We start from the raw sequence: 22,473 nt of genomic DNA on the forward strand, positions 1-22,473 counted from the left end.
TGAACCGACTCTTTTGGTGAACGTAGGAAACGGATTGACAAATGTGAAGGTGAGTAAAAGTGCAATAAAAAGTGGTGTAATACTGTGAGATCCTATGACAAGTTAATATACATGTAGATTAGTCTGAGCTTGTTATTATGAAGTGTGATGAGTGATTAGAGTGATTGAGATATTTGTCTGTTAGTGTAAAACCTTTGGACTGGAAGTGTAAGTATATATTTTAATGATATCCATATGGCCTTAACATGTCTTTTCACTGCTTCCCAGCCCACTACATCAGTTTCAGACCCATTCCCACAGATTGTTGATGTGTTTTGTCACTTCAGGGTTTGTTTTGGTGATTATTTAAAGGTGTAATATGTTCTGTAGTTTACACTAGTTACCCTTGTTCACTAAAATGTCTCCTCACCATATGACCGGAGTTTTACTGCTTTTCATGTAAACACAATGAATTTCACAACATCTGCCCTTTAACTGACGGGCTGTTTAACCCGAGTTCAGCGATACAAATCAGACATTTAATGACTTTCATTCGCTGTCAGACTGCAGATCTTCCACTGCGCCCCCTGCTGAATGTGGCTGGAGCTGCAGGAGTTTCTTTTTTGTCTCTCTATGTACCTGGCCTGTACCACTACACACGCTGCCCCCTTCCTTCTTTAACATAATGGTATGATCCTAGTCGGTCCTCGCATGTGATTGGCTGCATGGTCTGTCCATCAAAATAAAGTCCTGCCTACGCCTGCGTGGATTGAACGGTCTGTAGATTCGACTCTCCCCGACGGGAGTCGGCTCTTCACGTTCGCTTCAAGGAATCGACTCTTCGAGACGAGAGTTTTCTGTCAGGTCGTGTTTAAATATTCTCTGGACCCCTTTTTTATCCTTCACACCAGTCCTCAGTAAATCTCAGGATAGTCTCCAAAAGTGTTTGTGTGTTTGTTCATTGTTCTTTAGTACTGTTCAGTCTCCCTGAATTCTCTGTCAGTCCTCAACATGTCTGAATGTGTGTGTAAAAGTCAATCCCATTCACATGGTGTATTTCAGGATTGTGTGAGTGAGTGAGGATGAGGAGAAGAATCAGACGGACGAGGTGTCCGGTGCTCCTGTGGACAGAGAGAGCTCCAAGCTGAAGGAGTGAGTGAGGGAGCTGGAGGAACTGTTCTGTGAGACACACAGAGAGTGTGAGAGAAACAACAAGGTGTGTTAGAATACAGATACACTGTACAGATATTGAGAAAAGAAGCACATATTCAGTAGCTAGAAATATGATGAGCATGTGTTGTGTCTGTGAGGAAAATATAAACTGTGTATATGGATGTTGTAGCTTAATGACCAGTTGTAGTTCATCACACGCTATATTCAGTGCAATACATGATCATTATATTTATACTTTATACATTAAACACGTTTCATTTATTTATTTAACACACTTTGTTTTTCAGCTACAGTCACATTAAAATGGATCACTTTAATTCTACGATCATTAACGCTATTTGAAATATGAGGAAGCGATGGAGTACATAAGCCAAGTCAAGACGAGAACTCCAACCTGAGGTCTGATGTGGAAACTCTACAAGACTCGGTGCAGGAGTTGGACGAGAGCTCGCTGTGTCCTGGATAACATGAAAAGAGATAACAAGAGTAAGTTCCTTTAGAAATAATAGATCATAAGGTCATGATGAGTTACTCCACAGGTTATATGTAGTTTAATAAAATAAACAAACGTTTAGTTTAAGATGCTAGTGTTTATTGTGAATAGAGTTAACACATTGTAGATGTGAACATTTATCTGTTCTTTCTGTCCATGGCTGTGTTTTAGGAATGTGATGGAGCAAAACATCAGCTGAGGATCCTGCAGTCCGAGTGCAGTGAGATGAAGGACATTTTACTGAAGGTAAGATGTGTGTATTATAAAACCAATAAACCAGCCTGAGTTCTACTTAACAATGAGCAAAGTCCTCCAATTTCTAACTCTATACCTGGGCTATTTAAAGATAGAAGCTCAGGTATTGGTTTGTTAATAGAGCTCATTTAAATGCTGGATATTTTGTTTAAGGCTTAAATCCATGTCTTTTTAAATTCACAATAGTTACTCTGAAGTTACTTCTTTTCAGATGAAGTGGTCGGTTAGCACAGGTCTAGTTCTGTATGCAATCAGCTAGCATTCTTCATAAAGCAGTTAATCATGTTACAATTCAAAGGACATCTAATATAGTAAAGCATGGAACCGTGAGAGATTTGGGTTTAAGTATTAAACAATAAAAATCCTCCAGGCCTCTCTCTCTATGAAGCTGAATGCAAATATGAGAAGACAGTGATGACCAGTGTTGAGCTGGAGAAGACGAACTCTGACCTGATGTCCCTGGTGACCACGCTGCAAGGTACAGTGGAGGTGATGGAGAAGAAGCTCGCTGAGACATGCAGGACGTGTGATGACTTCCCTGCTGAAAAATCCAGCATAAACCAGCATGAATTCCATGCTGGTCCAGGCTGGTTTTTACTGGTTCATGCTGGTATAGTGCTGGTATAATGCTGGTATAGTGCTGGTATAGATTGGTGGCCAGCATAGTCATGGTGTTATCAATCAAAACAGGGCTGGTGTAGCTCTTTAACCAGTATGATCTTTCTGGAATGAGTTTTATGGGAACAACCTTTATTTTTGCTTGTATATGTTTCTATGTAACACATTAATATAAGATTAAAACACAATATATTGGAATATATTTAATTATAAGTGTGTTATTTCTTTTGCTCCCTCTTTTGAATAAAGAACTGAAATAACAAAGCTCAAAAAGCTTTGAATAACAAAGAATAAAAACATTTAAAAATCGTTTGTTAGGGATTAAAGTGTCTCCACAAATTAAATATAGTAATACCAACAAATGTTGTCTTCCCAGCTCCATGAGGGAAGCAGCATATAAATCATACAGAATGATGTTTTTTGAAAGATATATATATATAATCCATTTGTCTCAATTAAGAAGTAGTTCAGTTGTTTGTTTGTTTTTTTAGTAAAGTGATAAGGTGAAGAGATATTACACAGCATCAGCGTTGCTATGCAACCTTTAAAGCAACTATGTTCACAAAGGTAAATGTAGTTCCTGCACTTTCCAAAAATAAATCTCACAATGTTTTCGACTACATTATATACCTTACAGTGTTTATCGACATTAGTATGAGTGCACGTGTTCCAGATCATCATGTTTTTGCCACCATAATTAGGATTTTGTTTTGGGGTAAATAAAAAGCTTCCGCTTCTACACGACGTATCTGCTGATCACTGGGAATCAGAATGTTTACATACGTGAGGTACCTGGATGACGGTCGCACGGCAGTTGTTTTAACTAGTGAAATTAAGGACTTTAACTATGACATGTTTGACCAAACTCCGGTTTATTGGGTACGATGGAAGCAAGACTTCTTCAGGGCACAAATACTAATGCTTAAAGGTCTGTAACTTAAGCAGTAGCTGTTTTATCGTAACTCGTTCACTGCACAATATAAACAAATGAGTGATGTATAGTTTTGTTTCTTATTTTGTTTCTATAATTTTTCAGAGAATAAAGAAGACATAGAGCAGAAGTTGTCTAAAGGCAAACGACTCCAGGTAGCACCTCTTAAAAACATGGTCATCGCCACCACATACTACTAGTTACTCACTAAAAGAGAGAACGGAAGCTAAGACCAAAAATGTGTGTTGTAAAGGTTATATTGTGTAACGTTATTTGTGCACGTGTGTGTATTACAGTGTGGTGGCAAATGTCATTGTCCAATAAATATTTTAAACAAACTTATACATATATAATGTGTGTGTGTGTGTGTGTGTGTGTGTATGGTCTGGACTGTACTTTACTACTCCCCTTTGTCTGTTTTGATGGTAAGACTCACATATTGCTCACTTTTAATTTGTCAGTAGAAAATATTGTTTTGTAATAAAAAATAAATAAATAATTTTGTGTATTTATGCTCACTGTAGTGATATCAGTGGCAAAAATAATATGACAACAAATTTCATATTTGCCTTTGTAAACTGACACATATTTATTCTGTAATATTTATTTGATCAGTCTACCAGGTCTACATGTGTGCCATGTCCTTGCTGTTCTGTTGAGAGTTTTAATGTTGTAAACTGTATAGATTTTTATTTTTGAAAGTATTGAAATTGCCTGAATATTCATGTTTCATCATGTGTTATTTATTCTCACAGACAGTTATACTGGAAATCAGAGGTACATTTTTATTTCTACTCGTATGACATGGCTTGAAGCTCAGGCTTACTGTAGACAGCATCACACAGACTTGGCCAGCTCGAGAGTTGCAACTGAAGACTCATTTATAAAGGGACTGACCTCTGACTGGACTTGGTTTGGTCTGTTCAGAGACTCCTGGAAGTGGACAGACCAAACTAATTTCTCTACCATCACCTGGATGACTGGAAAACCTGATAATGCTCTGGGGAATGAAAACTGTGGTTATATAAATAACAGTCAGGCTGCAGATGCTCGGTGCTCAGACATAATGCCTTTCTTCTGTTACTCAGGTGAGTTAATGTTTTATTAAGTAAAAAAGTTAATGAAAATGTTCAAAATGATAATGTATTTGTGTTTGTTTGTGTGTCTTCATTTAGATGTCACAGGACAACAACAAACACTAAGAGTGAAAGTCCAATCCAGTGAGGATGTGAATGAGCCATCTTGGAGCAGGTTGGTCTCATCCTCCATAAGACTTATAATGTACATTTCCCAGTACTCTGACACATATAAACTGTATTGTAATTAGATTTAGAATGTTGTATTCCGTTTCTGTATCATTTCCTACAATCCTGCTTTATTTAATAATAACATTTTGTTCTTCAGATCAAACAGAAACTGAAGGATTTTCTGAGGACAGAAGAACATCACAGTGAAATGGTGTAAACAACCAGATGGAGTTGTGTTTCACAAGCTGAAAGTCAGCTTTAGATTCATGCTAATTTTGGAACAAATGTTTACCTGTTATATGCATGTTAGCATAATATTTAGAAGTGGATATGAGATATATATTAATATATCTGGTTTTATATTCTATTATAATGAAAAAAATTGTTAAAAAGTTCTCATAACACATCTGGTTTTCCCTTTTTAAATTTCTCTTGATAACACCAGTTGTAATTATTCTGTACATTATAATAAGAGATGTGAGCTTTTGGGGATGTGGGTAAAGAAGAGATTCAAAACTAGTTGATATTAAATACTTAAATAGCTATGAGCAGTTCTTTTCACATTATACATTATGTTGTCATTTTATGCTTAGAATAAATATACTGCAATTGCACTTATTTATCCATTTATTAATTTTGCTATTTAGCACTATATTTATTTACACATATAATTTTTTTAAATAATTAATTTTATTCTACATTTACTCCTCACTCCTTCTTGTCTGAAAAAAGTTCAGTTATTCATTTAGAGAACAAACATGGCTACTGATGGACCAATAGTGTGTCACCATAAAATATATGAATTAATTACATTGATTCGAACATGTAAAGGGTTTATCCTAAATTATAACTTAATAAAATTATAACTTGAAACTGGATTTAACTATGATCATTGAAGGTTGTCCACCAGTAGGAAATCCTTCTGGATGTTCCACTTTGCATGTCAACCTCTCCAATCCTGTGCTGTCTGTAATAAGGGATTATGAGAGGTTTTTGTCATTTATCTGGGAAGAAGGCAGTAAATTTGGTTGTTCAGCTGGACTTTCCACACTCTAAAAAATAATACACCGGCTCAACTTAAAAAAAATAGGGTAACAATTTGATATTAAGTGATCAAATTACATAATTTAAGCTATTCTATCTTCTATATTTTGGTACCATTCTACTTATATATGACCATGCAAATTGTTACCTTTTTTTTTTGTTGTTGTACAAGGAACTTATTTCACTTCAATCAGGAGAAATAACACAGCAATTCCAGTTTTATGATGTTAACTTACAGTAAGGTTTTTTCAATACTTGAACAAAAAGATAATTATCCAGGACTCAAGTATTTTTCAAGTAAAGTCAAGTAAAGAATCAAATGTTCTTAGTAACCTGGTAGGTACAAATCAGAAAAGAATAAACTAATAAATAATAATAATAATAATAATAATAATAATAATAATAATAATAATAATAATAATAATAAATCTCAGGGAACGTTAAAAATGAATTCCAACAACAGACACAATTGGCAGATTATTGAGTCCATCTAGCTGAAACTAAAAGTTTTCTTCCTTCTTTTTTATACTATTGCGAAGTATTAAATTACCTTCATCACATAAACTACGGCCCCCATAAAGTCTCAAACAAATACAACACTGTAACCTTTATGTAAAAAATTGTCAAAATTACAGCTGCTGTACAGTATGTGTGTGCACAACAAAACTTTTACATGAATCATTTCAGAAAGACAACAGCCTAACATTTCAGGAAGACATTTTTTTCTTTAAAGTCATTAGAGATCTTCCTCCTTTTCTCCAAGATATAATATTATGGACTGTATAGCAGTCTCTCTCCTCCTTTCAACAGAATCATCCTGTAAAGATACAGGACATTAAAGTGATTGATACACTGACATGGCGGATAAAAACGAAAAGCAAAAAAAGGCTTACGTTAAGGCAAGAAGCAGGACCCATGTTAATATAGGAGCAGCTTTCCAGCGCTAGAGAGAACTGAAGGAGCAGGAAGGCGTGCGATGGGACGCCGAGGCGCTTTTTTCCTTCTCGATAGGTGAGTAACGTTGGTTTTGCTTTGTTACACAGAACTAATATATGCCTTTGTCCTTTACATCATTATGCTTGTGTGGCATTTTTGCTTGTTTGTTTATCTACAATCGTATTGTTCTTCCCTTCAGCTATGATAAAGACACGTTTCTTCTCACCTATCGAGAAGGAAAAAAGCAACCTTGGCATCTTAAGTAAAGTTGGCCACATTCACAGATTCGAATTTCCCGAGTCAATAACTCCTGAGCTGAACGCTGTTACTACACAAATAACATCTCTTCACACATCACTGATGTACTGATGCTGAATTTGGTAACAGTACAGTGTACAACTGCTCCCAGTCAAGAGCTCGAGAGTGAGGTAAGCTGATTTTAATGACAGAATTATATACTTGTGCTGTATCTAGGTTTTATCTAAGCTAATGCTATTAACATTCATGTACACATTATTTACCTGCCACAGGTGATCAATGCATACATGACCCACACTGTAATCAGACAATCAGAGATAAGAAAAGAAAGCACTTCACATTGATTCATTCTAAATGACACGTATATGGGAGGTGAAGGGGCTCAAGATTGAAGGTAGGCATGGTTATTTCTCTTCTAAAGCCTTTTTAAGTCTATGGTATTAAATTATTCTGTACATTTTTTTTTTTTTAGTGTGATCCAACAATAGTATTTTGGGAGCTGCCCATGAGCCCGGGCTCTGGACATTGGCTGTAAGATGACTGCTCTTTTTTTTTTTTTTAGGTAACCTTTGATAAGAATTGGAATATAACCAATAGATGTGAAGGAATATATGAGTAATAACAATTTCTATAGGCAGTCTTTCCTTCAGAAAGAAGAAGCCTTATTTTGGATCCCCTGGGAAATGAATAATAAAAAAAAAAAAAACTCCAACAGTGTTTGCAGTCCACAAGGTAACGACTGCATCCATACACACAGACAAGCATAACAATGACATTGTAACGTTGTCATCGGTGAATGAACTGCACTGAATAGCTCTTCATCATGGCACTTGTTTGTGGGTGGGATATACTTTATTACGCAGCAGTTGGACATTTTGTCCACATAGTTGTTGTGTTACAACTCAGTCTCACTGCAGTTTGTGACAGGTAACGAAATGTAATGTATTTGATTCGTGTTCGTGGAGACGAATTTCCCTTTTTTCGTGTCACTCAGCACGACTTTCGATCTAATGTATTTAATAGGAAGCATCTTTCGTGTCTGCAGCACATTTTTCTTTCTGCTACTCGGAAGCATTATTTTTGCTCATTTGTTATTCATTTTTAAACTTGAATAACATTACATTACTCAACATTCTATCCATTGCTTTATATTCTGTAGAATTCTAAACATTGTGCTATGGTTTCTTTTCTGAGAAAAGCCGTTTATGTATTTGTTGTGTTAAATCAGACAGTAAACTAATACTACTGTACCCATGAGCCTTATCTACTTTTACTATGTTGAAGACGTCAGCTAAAACTACCTGATGACTCACCGCAGATTCTCTTTTAATGATCTCCTCATTTTTCTTTCAACACATAAACACAATGTCATGACCATCCATTTTATTTGATGCTCCTGGGGGGTATTCCAGAAAGCTTGGTTAACTTACCATTTGGTAAATCATAACCTCTGGGTTGATTTACCCCAAACAGGCATACCATGAGTGTGTCGGTTCACAAAACACCTGAGAAGAGTTAGTTTAATCAACCTCCAATTGGTTACCCAGAGTTTATGCGCGTGCACGGTGCATGTATAAAGACATTTTCAATGGATCGCCGATTTCACGAGTCACCATGGAAACTCAAAACGAAAAAGAGGGCAGCGTATTTCACAGAGGCGGAGTTGGAGGTGTTAATGCACACTTATGAAGAGTTTAAGCCAATAATATTAAAAAGAAGCAATACAGCTGCATCGGCTAAAGCAAGAGAGTTGGCTTGGCAAAAAATAACGGACAGAGTAAATGTGTGAGTTTATTAAATTACAAATTTGGTTTTGGCTCCCGATTTATTATAATGCAAAATAATGAAGTATGCATCCTTTTGAATATGTTATATCACTATGAAAGCATTTTCTTTTCCTGCCATTTATTTCTTTAGTTTAAATAATAATGTATATTTTTTATTTAATAAGGTGTAATCCTTCTGGAGCCAGAAGAACTTTAGCCCAAGTCAAAATAAAACACAAAAACATTCTGCAAAAAGGTAATATTAGATTACACAATTACTGAACTATTATTCTAACAGGATTTAGTATATTCATTCTGTCATGTAGCTAATAGAAAGAAGACCGAAGCCCATCTAACTGGCGGGGGCCCACCACCACCTCCCCTCACCCCATCTGATCAGTGGTTGCTGGCATTCCAGGGGGCAGTTCCTCGCACACACCATGCACCACAAGTGATGGTGAAAAAATGGTGAAATGTAAGTTTACCTATATGATTTGTTTTCATTTTTTGTCCTAATAAATTACTATCTCTGTCACTTAAAGTCTTTTTGAACAAGATAAATTTTTATGTAGGCTTATTTTATTTAACTGCATATGATGTATAGGCTACTGTGATCTTAGTCCGACATGTTACTTTTTTCATGTATTATTTTCTATGATAATATTGAGAATTTAATGGGTTGTGTGTTCTTATAGATACTGATGGACGGATTGTATTATTGGACCCTCCAGAAAGAACACAGTCTGTCACAGTTGTAAGTGATTTGTTGTCAGGTACCTTTAGTTACTTTTAGGTTGTTGTTTTTTTTTTTTTGCCAGATAATGTATACTTGAATATTTCTCCTGTAGGATGAAGATGATGAAGATGACGATGAAGAGACCACATCTGCGGTGACAGAAGTGGACAATGCTGGTAGATCCACTGAGGTATGATGCATACCATTATAATGTATGGCCCCTTTTGGCATTAGAGTAACAAACTGTCATTGTCCTTTCACAGTACATACCTAGGGATTTGCCCACAGATGAGGGTCCTTCAACCTCAGCACACAATCTAAGCAGGGTAAGATTTTGTGTCCAGGTGTCCATATTTGAATTTTATTGTCTGACCAAACAATCTCATTCATTACATTTTTTCCACCTTCCTAGTTGCCAGCAAAGGAGCTGTATAAGGTCCATCTTCAAAAACAAATAAGAAAAAGTGACATGTGACATGGAGATGGACCTTATACAGCTTCAAATGGAAGAGAAAAGGCTCCTCATTAAAAAAGCAGCAATTGAAATTGAATTAATTAATCTGTTGCATGTTGAAAGTGGTGTGTGTGTGTGTGTGTGTGTAAAGCAATATAAAAAACATTTTATTGAATTTTACTTTTATTGTTTTTCAGGAAATAAAGAAATAACCTGCCTGGCAGACCAGTGCAAAAAAATTAATAAAAGTAATTGACAGATCCTGTCTCTCAAAAGTCTTCTGTCTCTGTTGGCCTCTAAAATCTGTAGGTGTTCCTCTGGGCCATCTTCCTCATTACAAGGAGGGTGGCTCTCTCCTCTTATAGTGGCAATATTGTGAAGCACAACACAAGCTACTAAAATGTCGCATGCCCTCTCTGGACTAACCCAGAGCCCACGCAGACACTGAAACCGAGATTTGAGGATCCTATAGTCATCTCCACCTTGGCCCGTGTTCGGCTGTGAGCCAGGTTAAACCGTGTCTGTGGTCCAGGCTCAGGTTCAGGGTAAGGTGTCATTAAATAGGGCAGACAAGGGTATCCTCTGTCCCCCAGCAAGTAACCATTGTACTGTCCTGTAATGATTGAAGTGTACAACACAAATTGAATGTAAAAAGGAAAAAAAAACAATTGTATAAAGCAAAACATACCCTGCTGAAATGTCTGGCATAACGATGACTCGCGGAAAATTCTGGCATCATGCACAGATCCTGGCCATTTTGCCTCGACATCGGTAATGATTTGGGTTGCCTCACATATTACCTAGTTAGTGGAAAAAGTAATGACTTTAATGATTTTAAGAAGGGAAAAAATTAAGTTGTTACCTGCACATTGATACTATGAATAGATTTCCTATTAACATAGTCTCCCTCATTTATTGGTGGAGCTTTAATAGGAATGTGAGTGCCATCAATGCACCCAAATACATTTGGAAACCATGAAACAGAAAGTTATGGAAGTATGAAGTGTGTGTGCATAATGAATACATGTATAGATATAAATAATATGACTAAATATTAAATATGCGTCATAGATTTTACTACAAAGGACAAACCTGCCACTCTGTGGAGTTCGTCTTTAATAACAAGCAGGTTTATGGCCAGGGAACTGCACCAACGTGGGTAAGAACTGTTTAAGTGCCACACATACTGTACGAACAGCTCTACACACAGTGGCCTTTCCCACATGCTCTGAATCGCCCACACTGTACAAAAAATGGCCAGACGCAAAAAACCTAAGTGCTAAGCGTAGAACCGCGGTTTGTCATATTTGCGATATGTGGTTTTAAAAGACGTGTTAAATAAACTAACGAATCTTTTGAAAAATGATAACGCTCTTTCAAATATTTATTAGGGTATACAAACACATCAATACGCGGTCTTATAACCCTCTCCCGACGAAAAAACCATGCTCACCAACCTTCTGCAACGAAGTTACACTGAAACATAACCTGCTCCCGAGCAGGTTATCTTCAGAGAGTCAGTTGCTATGGTTACATACATACCCAGAAAGTTACCTCCGTTTTTGGAACCGAAAGTTGAGGTTATCCACGAACTTACCCTTAAACATACCCAGGTATGTCACATAACCTGCTTTCTGGAATACCCCCCTGATCTCTGCATGCTGCGAATTCTCCTTCATTGAGTTCAAACCACTTCCCAGGTAATGTTACTTGAATGCAACGATCAAATTTAGAATTTGCGGCTTGCACTAATCTGCAGACACCCACATTTGTCATTAACCCGGGGATAAAACAGACCCAAATGCAGGATAGCGTATAAGAAAACAGGTTTTAATAGCTAAAAACATGAAGACAGACACGACATCAGATGACAACCTAAAACACCAGAGAATGCACGGTTAAATAGCTAAGACAATAACACATGAGGAACAGGTGTGCAGAGATGGGGAGGAGTAAACAAGGGCGGGGCAGACACGTGACAGAGAACAAAAACAAGAACACGTGGCCAAAGTCCAGGCTGAGTCCTGACAGTATTACCCGTGAGCCTCACCATCCACTGCTATGGAGACAGAGCCAGTCTGCTTTGCGATTGGTTGATTTCTGCAGGCTTTCCGGGTTTCGCGAATTCTAAATGTTCAGTATATTGGATTCATAAAGATACTTACTTTAAATGATGAAGTTTGAGAAGATTAAGTTTGTTGTGATCTTGTGCATGGCGCAATCATTCCAGTTGAGCTACACCAGTGTTTTCTGTGATGTAATAAACAACACCATTATATTTTGAGTTAAGTCTACTGTCCCTTGCAAAAGTATTCATACCCACTGAACTTTGTTATAATCACAAAGAAAAATGTGTCTTATTGGGATTTTATGAAACACACCGAAAGAAAGCACCACGTAATTGTGAAGTGGAATGAAATTTATAAATGGTGTCCAATTTTTTTTTACAAATAAATATCTGAAAAGTTTGGTGTGCATTTGTATTCATCCCCCTTACATTCATACTCTAATACCCCTAACTAAAAACTGCCTTCAGAAGTCACCTAATTAGTAAATAGAGTCACCTGTGTGTAATTTAATCTCAGTATAAATACAGCTGTTCTGTGAAGCCCTCAGAAGTGTGTTAGAGAACATTAGTGAACAAACAGCATCATGAAGACCAAAGAACACACCAGACAGGTCAGGGATAAAGTTGTGGAGAAGTTTAACCCTCCTGCAGACCTTTTCTGCATTCCTATACAAATTAGGAGCGCTGAGTCAAGTTCACCCTTGTCTGTTTTTACTGCTTATAAAAAAAATGAAGTATATATGATAGCCTTTTTTCACCTTTTTAGTCTTACTTGTTTCCAACATATTAACATATATTTTGTAAAAATATTATCAAAATATAATATAATAATATTTGGTATAATAAACCTCATTAATATACAAAAATGCCTCATTTTATAATAAAAAAAAAACAGAAATTTTGAATAATTTTCACTATAGAGGCACAAAAGTTGATGCGTAATTGCAGGCTGGTATATTTCAAAGCCAGGAGATTGTTTTGAAACAATTTTGACAATTTTTAATGTCAGCAAATAATAAAACCTGTTTTTTTTTCAATGTCAAATTTACTTGAATGCTTATAAATCAAAAATTCTACAATTATCACAATTCTGTGTGATCAGCATTACATTTTGTACTTTTAATGTCTATTTTGCCCACCAAATGTCATCTGATCACATCACACACACACACACACACACACACACACACACACACACACACACACACACACACACACACACACACACACACACACACACACACACACACACACACACACACACACACACACACACACACAAGCTTGTTGGTAGAAGAAGAAGAGAAGTTACTGCCCCCAGCTGGACAAATGTGTATAACAAGTGTGAAACATTTACAAATGATTTTTTGGTTTTTTTTTGGAGGCCTGTGTGTGTGTGTGTGTGTGTGTGTGTGTGTGTGTGTGTGTGTGTGTGTGCGTGCGTGCGTCAGTGCGTGCGTGGATGATCATATTTTGCCCTCTGCTAGGCGAAGGCTTTTTTTTTTCTTTAGGCCTAAGGAAATGCAATGCCCTATTTGTGTGTGTGTGTGTGTGTGTGTGTGTGTGTGTGTGTGTGTGTTAACGGACATTTTATGTGTGCATTTTTGTGTCCTTATGTATGTTCATTGTGCTGAAAAGGGCAAAAGTGTGACCTATTGCCCCACTAAATGTGGCTGGGACAATTTGACCGCATGCTCTTGACGAGGAAAGTATTTATTTTACGAACACATAGTTCAACGAAAATAGACAAAATTAATTTTACTTGCAAAGAACTATCCTGCTAAATTTCAGGCAAATATGTGGAAGAAAACCCAAGTTATGACACATTAAACTTTCCAGCGGGGTCAAATTGTCCTGTGGTCTGCAGGAGAGTTACAGCAGGATTAGGTTATAAATTAATATCCCAAGCCTTGAACATCTCACAGAGCATGATGTACAATCCATCATCCAGAAATGGAAAGAGTACGGCAAGCCTACCAAGACATGGCCGTCCATCTAAACTGACAGGACATGCAAGGAGAGCATTAATCAGAGAAGCAGCCAAGAGGCCCATGGTAACTCTGGAGGAGCTGCAGAGATCCACAGCTCAGGTGGGAGAACCTGTCCACAGGACAACTATTAGTCGTGCACTCCACAAATCTGCTCTTTGTGCAAGAGTGGCAAGAAGAAAGCCATTGTTAAAAGAAAGCCATAAGAAATCCTGTTTGCAGTTTGCGATACGTCGTGTGGGGACACAGCAAGCATGTGGAAGAAGGTGCTCTGGTCAGATGAGACCAAAATTAAACTTTTTGGCCAAAATTCAAAATGTTATGTGTGGTGGAAACCTAACACTGCACATCACCCTGAACACACCATCCTCACCATGAAACATGGTGGTGGCAGCATCATGTTGTGGGGATGCTTTTCTTCAGCAGGAACAGGGAAGCTGGTCAGAGTTGATGGGAAGATGGATGGAGCCACATACAGGGCAATCTTAGATGAAAACCTGTTAGAGTCTGCAAAAGACTTGAGACTGGGGCGGAGGTTCAACTTCCTGCAAGACAATGACCCTAAACATACAGCCAGAGCTACTATGGAGTGGTTTATATCAAAGCATATTCATGTGTTAGAACGGCCCAGTCAAAGTCCAGACCTAAATCCAATCGAGAATCTGTGGTGAGACATGAAATGTTCACAGACGCTCGCCATACAATCTGACTGAGCTTCAGTTATTTTGCAAAGAAGAATGGGCAAAAATTTCACTCTCTAGATGTGCAAAGCTGTAGAGACAAACCCCAAAAGACCTGCAGCTGTAATTGCAGTGAAAGGTGGTTCAACAAAGTATTAACTCAGTGGGGCTGAATACAAATGCACACCACACTTTTCAGATATTTATCCAAATCAGGAACAGCATCTCCTGCACCACTGGTTGAGAAGATCATTGGAGTCTCTCTTCCCTCCATCATGGATATTCATAACAAACGCTGCATCTGAAAAGCCAACACTGTTCTGGATGATGTCGAACACACACACTCCTCACACACTCTATACCTCACACACCCCTCACACATACTCTTAAAATAATGGTTTTGCACATGACTGTAGCTGGATGCATGACTGAGAAGGAGCAGTGCTTGTGGAGGATAAACTGAAATTATCTGTATCTCCTGATGTGCTAGCAACAGACACACAGGCAGCACTAGTATTGCTTTATAGGCTTAAAAACAATACATTGCACAATACATCATGTTGTAACGACAGTTAAATAAATGTAATAACATTTGTTGGTTAAATTATGAGTATTCGTTAGCTGCTGCACAGCAAACTAACTGAAAATAATTATATTAATAATAATTCCACTACTGACTAAAACAGATGAGAGGGAAGCAGGTAAAAAACAGACTGATACACAACAGAAAGAAGGAGTTTGTGCTCATATTCACTCATTCCCAGGTGAGTCTCCTCATAAAGGTGCAGTCTAAAATGTCTGAGATTAAACAGAACCCAGTTTGGGTCGATTCTGAACTCCAGAACTGGGTACAATGTGGACTGATCCAGTGGGAGTTGTTTTAACTCAGCAACGTTGTGTTATAATGTTAACCCTACATGTTATAGTGATTTATTTTTATTACAAACATGTTTCTCTTCAGAAATACATTCTGTAACTATATATTGTGTTAGACATACATTTATTTTTGAAGAACTATATTTATATAGATTATATATTTAAAGAACAAAAATAGTTTTTCTACAGAATATTCTACAGAATTATCTATACATAAAATTAATTTTACACAACAAAAATAATGACACTGTATTTATGTATTTTATTCCTTCTAAATGTATGATGTATTTATACAAGATATTTTAATAGCCTTTATACAATATAATTTTAGTTATGTACCCAGTAATATAGCTATAAGTATACATGTGTAAAAATTGTAAATTATATTACAATAATACACAAATAATAAATCACACAAACAGTAAAATGAACAGGGTTCAGCTCGAGTTCATGTGGATTTTCACCTGCTGTTACAAATAATCCCTCAGGTTTTTATGGGATTGAGGTCCATGGAATTTTATCCAGGGATCATTTATCAACACACTTTACTGAACACAAAACAGCATTAAAGAGAATCGTTGGAAAAATTCTGATTAAACAGAATATAGTGACATTTTCTAACCTGATAATCTGAAAGTCATTGAAGAGAAATGTGATGTGTATCAATGTGTAATGATAATGAGGGTAAACTTTTATTAACAGGTCATTACTCACTCCACTGTCTGTAGTTTGTAATGTTCATCATCCTTAAGATCAGACAGCAGCTTCTTTACTGAGTCTCCTCCATTATTACAGTACAGATTCAGGTGTCTCAGGTGTGAGGGGTTTGATCTCAGAGCTGAAGTCAGAGCAGCACAGCCTTTAGCTGAGACACCACACTTATACAACCTGTATAGAGACACAATGACACACTCTTCACTGGTTGTACATTTACTTACATTTACATTTACAGCATTTGGCAGACGCCCTTATCCAGAGCGACGTACATAAGTGCTTAAATCTCTAACACTGAATACATTAATGCTGGTTCACTAGGTTACATACTTAAGATACCATGATTTTAAAACATTTGTTCAAAGTTACAATGAAAGTGTTTTTTTTTTCTTTTTTTTTTTTTTTAAATGCAAAGGATAAGGAAAGAAGTGCTAGTTGAAGTGCTTCCTGAATAAGTAGGTCTTCAACCGCCGCTTGAAAATAGCCAGTGACTCGGCTGTCCGGACCTCTATGGGAAGTTCATTCCACCACCTTGGTGCCAGTACAGAGAAGAGTCTTGTAGTATACTTGCCTCTTACCCTGAGAGATGGTGGAACCAGTCGAGCAGTGCTGGTAGATCGGAGGTTACGGGGTGCAGTGCGAGGAATGATGAGGGCTTTGAGGTAAGAGGGGGCTGGTCCATTTTTGGCTTTGTAGGCCAGCATCAGTGTTTTGAACCGGATGCGTGCAGCTACCGGAAGCCAGTGGAGGGATCGCAGTAGCGGGGTGGTATGCGAGAACTTTGGCAGGTTGAAAACAAGCCGGGCAGCTGCATTTTGGATCATTTGCAGAGGACGGATTGCGTTCATAGGTAGACCTGCCAGCAGTGCATTGCAGTAATCCAGTCTAGAAATGACAAGAGACTGAACAAGTACCTGGGCAGTCTGTGTGGACAAAAATGGCCGAATCCTTCTAATGTTGTAGAGAAGAAACCGACATGAGCGAGTCACATTTGCAACATGAGAGGAAAAGGACAGTTGATTGTCCATGGTTACCCCAAGGTTGCGAGCTGTGGCTGAAGGGGAGATCAGATCGTTGTGCAAGGATATAGCAAGATCGTGACCTGGGGATGAATCACCTGGGATGAACAGCAGTTCAGTTTTGCTCGGATTGAGCTTTAACTGATGAGCAGTCATCCATGATGAAATTTCTGCCAGACATGCTGAGATCCGGTCAGAAGCTGTGGCATCTGAGGGTGGGAAAGAGAAGATAAGTTGTGTATCATCAGCATAGCAGTGGTAAGAGAACCCATGTGATGAAATAACTTCCCCAAGAGAGTGAGTATACAAGGAGAAAAGAAGAGGACCAAGTACTGAGCCCTGTGGGACGCCAGTGGAGAGTATGCGTGGAGCAGATGTCACTCCCCTCCATGTTACTTGATATGAGCGTCCTTCCAGGTAGGAGGCAAACCATTCCCAAGCTGATCCGCAAATCCCAAGACTCTTGAGGGAGGATAAGAGAGTCTTGTGGTTGACCGTATCAAACGCTGCTGAAAGGTCAAGGAGGATAAGGACGGATGATAGTTTGGCTGATCTAGCAGTATGTAGCTTCTCAGAGACATCCAAAAGGGCTGTCTCTGTAGAGTGAGCTGCTTTAAAGCCAGACTGTTTGGGATCTTGGAGGTTGTTCTGTGAGAGATAGACAGACAGTTGATTATAGACAATGCGTTCAAGAATTTTTTAAAGAAATGAGAGAAGTGATACCGGTCTGTAGTTACTGATGTCTGATGGATCCAGAGCAGGTTTCTTTAGGATGGGAATAACCCTTGCTCTCTTGAAAGTAGTTGGTACCTGACCAGATGCTATGGATCTATTGACGATAGTGGAAATGAAGGGACGTTTCTAGTGTTTAATCACTTTGATCACAGGACCACAAGAATTTTACAGAAACCTGAAAACACAGATTTTTTTTTATTTAAAAAAAGTTAAAAGTTGTATAAAGTATTAGAAAACAATACTTGAGTAAAAGTACAAATATCATACTAGAAAAAGACTTTGGTAGAAGTGAAAGTCACCTTTTAGAATATTACTGATGTAAAAGTCTTAAAGTATCTGATATTTACTGTACTTAAGTATCAAAAGTCATTTTCTGATATTTAATGTACTTAAGTATTTGAAGTAAAAGTAAAATTTCAGTGATTTTCAGTAGGTATAAGAGCAGGGGCAGTTCTAGGGTTTCATCTTTAGGGGTTTTATCCCTCAGTGAGAATTTAAAACAAGAAGAGTTTTATATTATATATTATATGACTACATAGTAAGCCAAAAGTTATTTCAGTCTTTTTTCAGTCAGTCTTGAATCAGATCAGTTCATGTATGTGTGCATTCTCTACAAACAGTGTGTCCAATGAATGCAGTCATTAATAAACTAATATTCACAAGACAAAGACCAAAGCAATCAATGTTATTTTATTTAGTATTGAATGGATTGTTTGCATTAATATTTTGTTTGTGCTACAACTCTGGTCATACGTTAAATTCCTCCAGCTCTGACTGCGCGTGCACGCTGCGCGTACCTGTGCTTCTCCGTACAGCGTGCGGAGCGTAATGCAATCTAGGAGCAGTGATACACCAAACCTCCCTTATTACAGTCACACACATTTCTGATTTATTTTGTAGTAACAAGTAACGAAGATGTTTAGTGGGAATATAACGGAGTAAAAGTTTACATTTTATCTCGGAAATGTAGTGGAGTAAAAGTGAATGTTGACATAAATTTAAATAGCGAAGTAAAGTACAGATACGTGACATTTCTACTTAAGTACAGTAACGAAGTATTTGTACTCCGTTACATTACAACACTGCATAGTTCATATATTGCAGTATTTAACACATCTGAACTTTATTAAAACACTCACATTGTTCTGCCACTGATCCATATTCACATTTATTTTTACACACCATTAAACTGAGTCTTATATTTCTATTTGTTACATCTATTCTATTTTTATTCTATTTTATTATTCTATTTTATTTTATGTTATGTTTAAATCACAGACAGATTAAAAACATGTCACTACGTGTCGTACAGTGTATGGTTGTGTATGTGAGAAATAAAATATTAATGTCAATGTTTTCTGTAACTTTTCTCTGTTTCACATCTCAACAAAATCTCTGAGAAGATCAGACTGTCAGTAATCAGACCTAAAACAGGGTCAGACTCTAATTAGTTTTTGGAGAAGTTGTTAGTTCATTGGTGTATTTTTTAACCCCAGACAGTGAAAGTGTAAATGGTTTATTCAGTATTGACAAGAACAACTGTGACTGTGTTTTATTTATACACAATGTGTTTATCTATTATTACGACCTGGATGAAGATTAGGCCATGAATTATTATTAATGTTTTAATAGATGATCTTACCTCAGTGCCTCCAGTTTACAGTGAGGATTCTCCAGTACAGCAGAGAGAATCTTCACTCCTGACTCTCCTAGTTTATTCCAGGACAGATCCAGTTCTCTCAGGTGTGAGGGGTTTGATCTCAGAGCTGAAGTCAGAGCAGCACAGCCTTTAGCTGAGACACCACACTTATACAACCTGTAGAGAGACACAATGACACACTCTTCATCAACAGATTTTTATTATATAAAGTATAATTAACACTGAACAAAACATTCCTGTCAGATTGTGAACAGTAGGTGGTCCTGGGTAAAACAGGGTGGGCACAGGGTTGAGAAGAACCTCAACATCAGCTGTTACTCAAAAGAACTTACATGACTGTAAAAAGAGGACAATGAGCTGAAAGAGATCTGTTCTTGAATTATTGATATTAAGTTCATTTGATCTACAAAAGTTTTGCTTTTTAATTTTTAGATAAATAAATATAAATAATAAATTAAATAAATGCATTGAGTGTTTTAATTGGAGTTAAAATGACTTTGTGTTGGTGTTGCCCCATGTACTCCTAAACCAACTGCAGTTCTGTTCTTCAGCTCTCAGATGAGTCCAATCTCCACTCTGACACTGTTCTCCAGTGTAAACACAAACTGTAACACATTTCATCTTATTATATCCTCTGATTACAGTGTAGGAGTTTCAGGGGTAAAGACACAGTGTGGTGTCTGTTTCAGAGAAGATAAAGTCTTTATTAAACTAGTCTGTTACACGACTAAACACCACACAGAAATGTTACTGAGCAACGTCACTCAATGAAGCTTCTTAAAGCAGCAGCTCCCAGTGAGTGACAACTGGGGTTTATTAATAATTCTAACATTATAACAGAGTTTATGTAGGTGGGCCAGGACTCCACATGGGTGGGACCAGGACCCTGGAGCTTCACCTGTTATATTATTTTATTATATTATTTACAATTATTGATATTAAATTTGTATTGAGTTGCAAAGGTTTTGCTGGCTTTAAAAATAATTAATCTTTTTAAATTTTAGAATTTTTCTCTTATTTACTCTTTTATTTATTTATTTAATTACTAAGTGATTCTGTAGAAAACTCATCACTTAATGACTAATCTATTTGTTCTGAATGTTGTAGTGTTACAGAACATTTCAGGTGAAAAACAACACTGTATATAACTGCTGCTTTTAGTGAGTTATTGTGAGTCTCAGAGAGATGATCTTACTTCAGTGTCTCCACTTTACAGTGAGGATTCTCCAGTCCAGCACAGAGAAACTTCACTCCTGAGAGCCTAAGTTTTTTATGGGACAGATCCAGTGTTTTCACAGTAAGATGAAGTTCTCTCAGTTTGGAGGTTTCTGATCTGAGCGCTGAGACCAGAGATGACCAACTTTTTACTCCAAGTGAATAACAGCTGATACTAAAGGAAATAAAATAAAACATAAAGAACTCACACAAATGATCAAACACGTCCTCAAAGCTTTCACTGAACCTTCTCATTTTTATAAATACTGAAAGTACAAACACCAGTTAGACAATATGGTTAAAGTGACACTGCAGTCCACATCTACATCTAAAATGGGTAAAGTTAGTGTTTAACTACAGCTAACTAACTAGTATCTAGATTAATCTATTAATAAACATGGTATTAGCTTCCACTGTTACACTGATGACACACAGCTGTATGTTTCAGCAGTCAGATGTGAGACACCAGTTTAATAAGACTGAAGATTGTGTGAAGGACATTAGACAGTGGACACTTACTAATTTCCTCCTGTTTAACTCTGACACACAGAAGATCTTGTACCAGGACCACAGACAGTCAGAAGTAAGCTTTCTGATTACAGAGTAACTCTGGATGGTCTTTCTATTACATGATGTGCAGCAGTAAAAGACCTCGGTGTGATTATTGATACCGGTCTCTCATTTGAAGCTCACATAAATAATACCACAATGTTAGCCTTCTTTCATCTCAGTAATATTACTAAGATAAGAATTATGATGTCATTACATGATGCAGAAACACTAGTTCATGTATTTGTTACCTCTAGGTTGGATTATTGTAATACTTTACTGTCTGGATGTTCCAGTAGGAGCATAAACAAGCTCCAGTTAGTCCAGAACACAGCAGCTAGAGTCCTAACTAGAACCAGAAGATATGAACACATCACCTCTATCTGATCCTCATTGCAATGAAATGTAAGTAATGTTAGACTATTCAATTCAAGTTTATTTGTATAGCGCTTTTTACAATAGACATTGTCTCAAAGCAGCTTTACAGAACATAAACATAGAGCAGAAGGTAAACATAAGGAATAATAAAAGAAATAAGAATTAAGAGAATAGAAATTCAAGATTATTATTAGATATAAATAGTTCACAATCTGTATGTATTTACCCGCCTATGAGCAAGTCTGAGGTGACTCAGGAAGTGTCACGCAGTGACAAGGAAAAACTCCCTTAAATTGGTAAAGGAAGAAACTTTGAGAGGAACCGGACTCAAGGGGGAACCCATCCTCATATGGGTGACACTGGGGTGTGATTGTAATATACAGTCAGTTAAATGTTGTATTGGTGTAAGGATCATGGACTTCAGATCTCCTTAGTATAAATTACTAATTCAGACTAATGAATGTTAAGTTGCAGCTCAGCAGCCTGTTGACTTTTTAAGATAAATCACTGCTCATGTGATCAAAACCTCCATCACATACAACACTTTCCAGAACTGCAGCAGCTCAGACCATCAGAACCAGTGAAGAAATGATGATGATGAGGTTTTTTGTGTAAAATATTAGAGGGTCAGAATGAGATGGAGACAGATGGTGAGACTGACGCTCAGAATCAGCTTAGGCAGATCTTGGTAATGTTCTACT

General features: G+C 37.2%; 2 protein-coding genes and 1 long non-coding RNA gene across 4 annotated transcripts in view; 2 read left to right on the forward strand and 1 right to left on the reverse strand.

Annotated features, from left to right (window-relative positions):
* The window catches only part of LOC113663787 (NACHT, LRR and PYD domains-containing protein 12-like), a 631,994-nt gene that overhangs the window by 26,605 nt on the left and 582,916 nt on the right, over positions 1-22,473 (reverse strand). The window lies entirely within an intron of this gene.
* On the forward strand, positions 2-2,725 carry LOC125139554. The gene is made up of 5 exons (XR_007138583.1): positions 2-49; positions 1,042-1,195; positions 1,440-1,638; positions 1,817-1,891; positions 2,271-2,725. It is a non-coding gene; the product is annotated as an uncharacterized LOC125139554 (long non-coding RNA).
* LOC125139548 (C-type lectin-like) lies at positions 3,516-5,478 on the forward strand. The gene is made up of 3 exons (XM_047803895.1): positions 3,516-4,537; positions 4,625-4,700; positions 4,854-5,478. Exons 1-3 carry the CDS (start codon positions 4,174-4,176, stop codon positions 4,867-4,869), a joined length of 456 nt encoding a protein of 151 aa, XP_047659851.1. The 5' UTR covers positions 3,516-4,173; the 3' UTR covers positions 4,870-5,478.

The sequence above is a fragment of the Tachysurus fulvidraco genome, chromosome 19 (genome assembly GCF_022655615.1).
Source record: "Tachysurus fulvidraco isolate hzauxx_2018 chromosome 19, HZAU_PFXX_2.0, whole genome shotgun sequence".
Taxonomy (NCBI): Eukaryota; Metazoa; Chordata; class Actinopteri; order Siluriformes; family Bagridae; genus Tachysurus; species Tachysurus fulvidraco.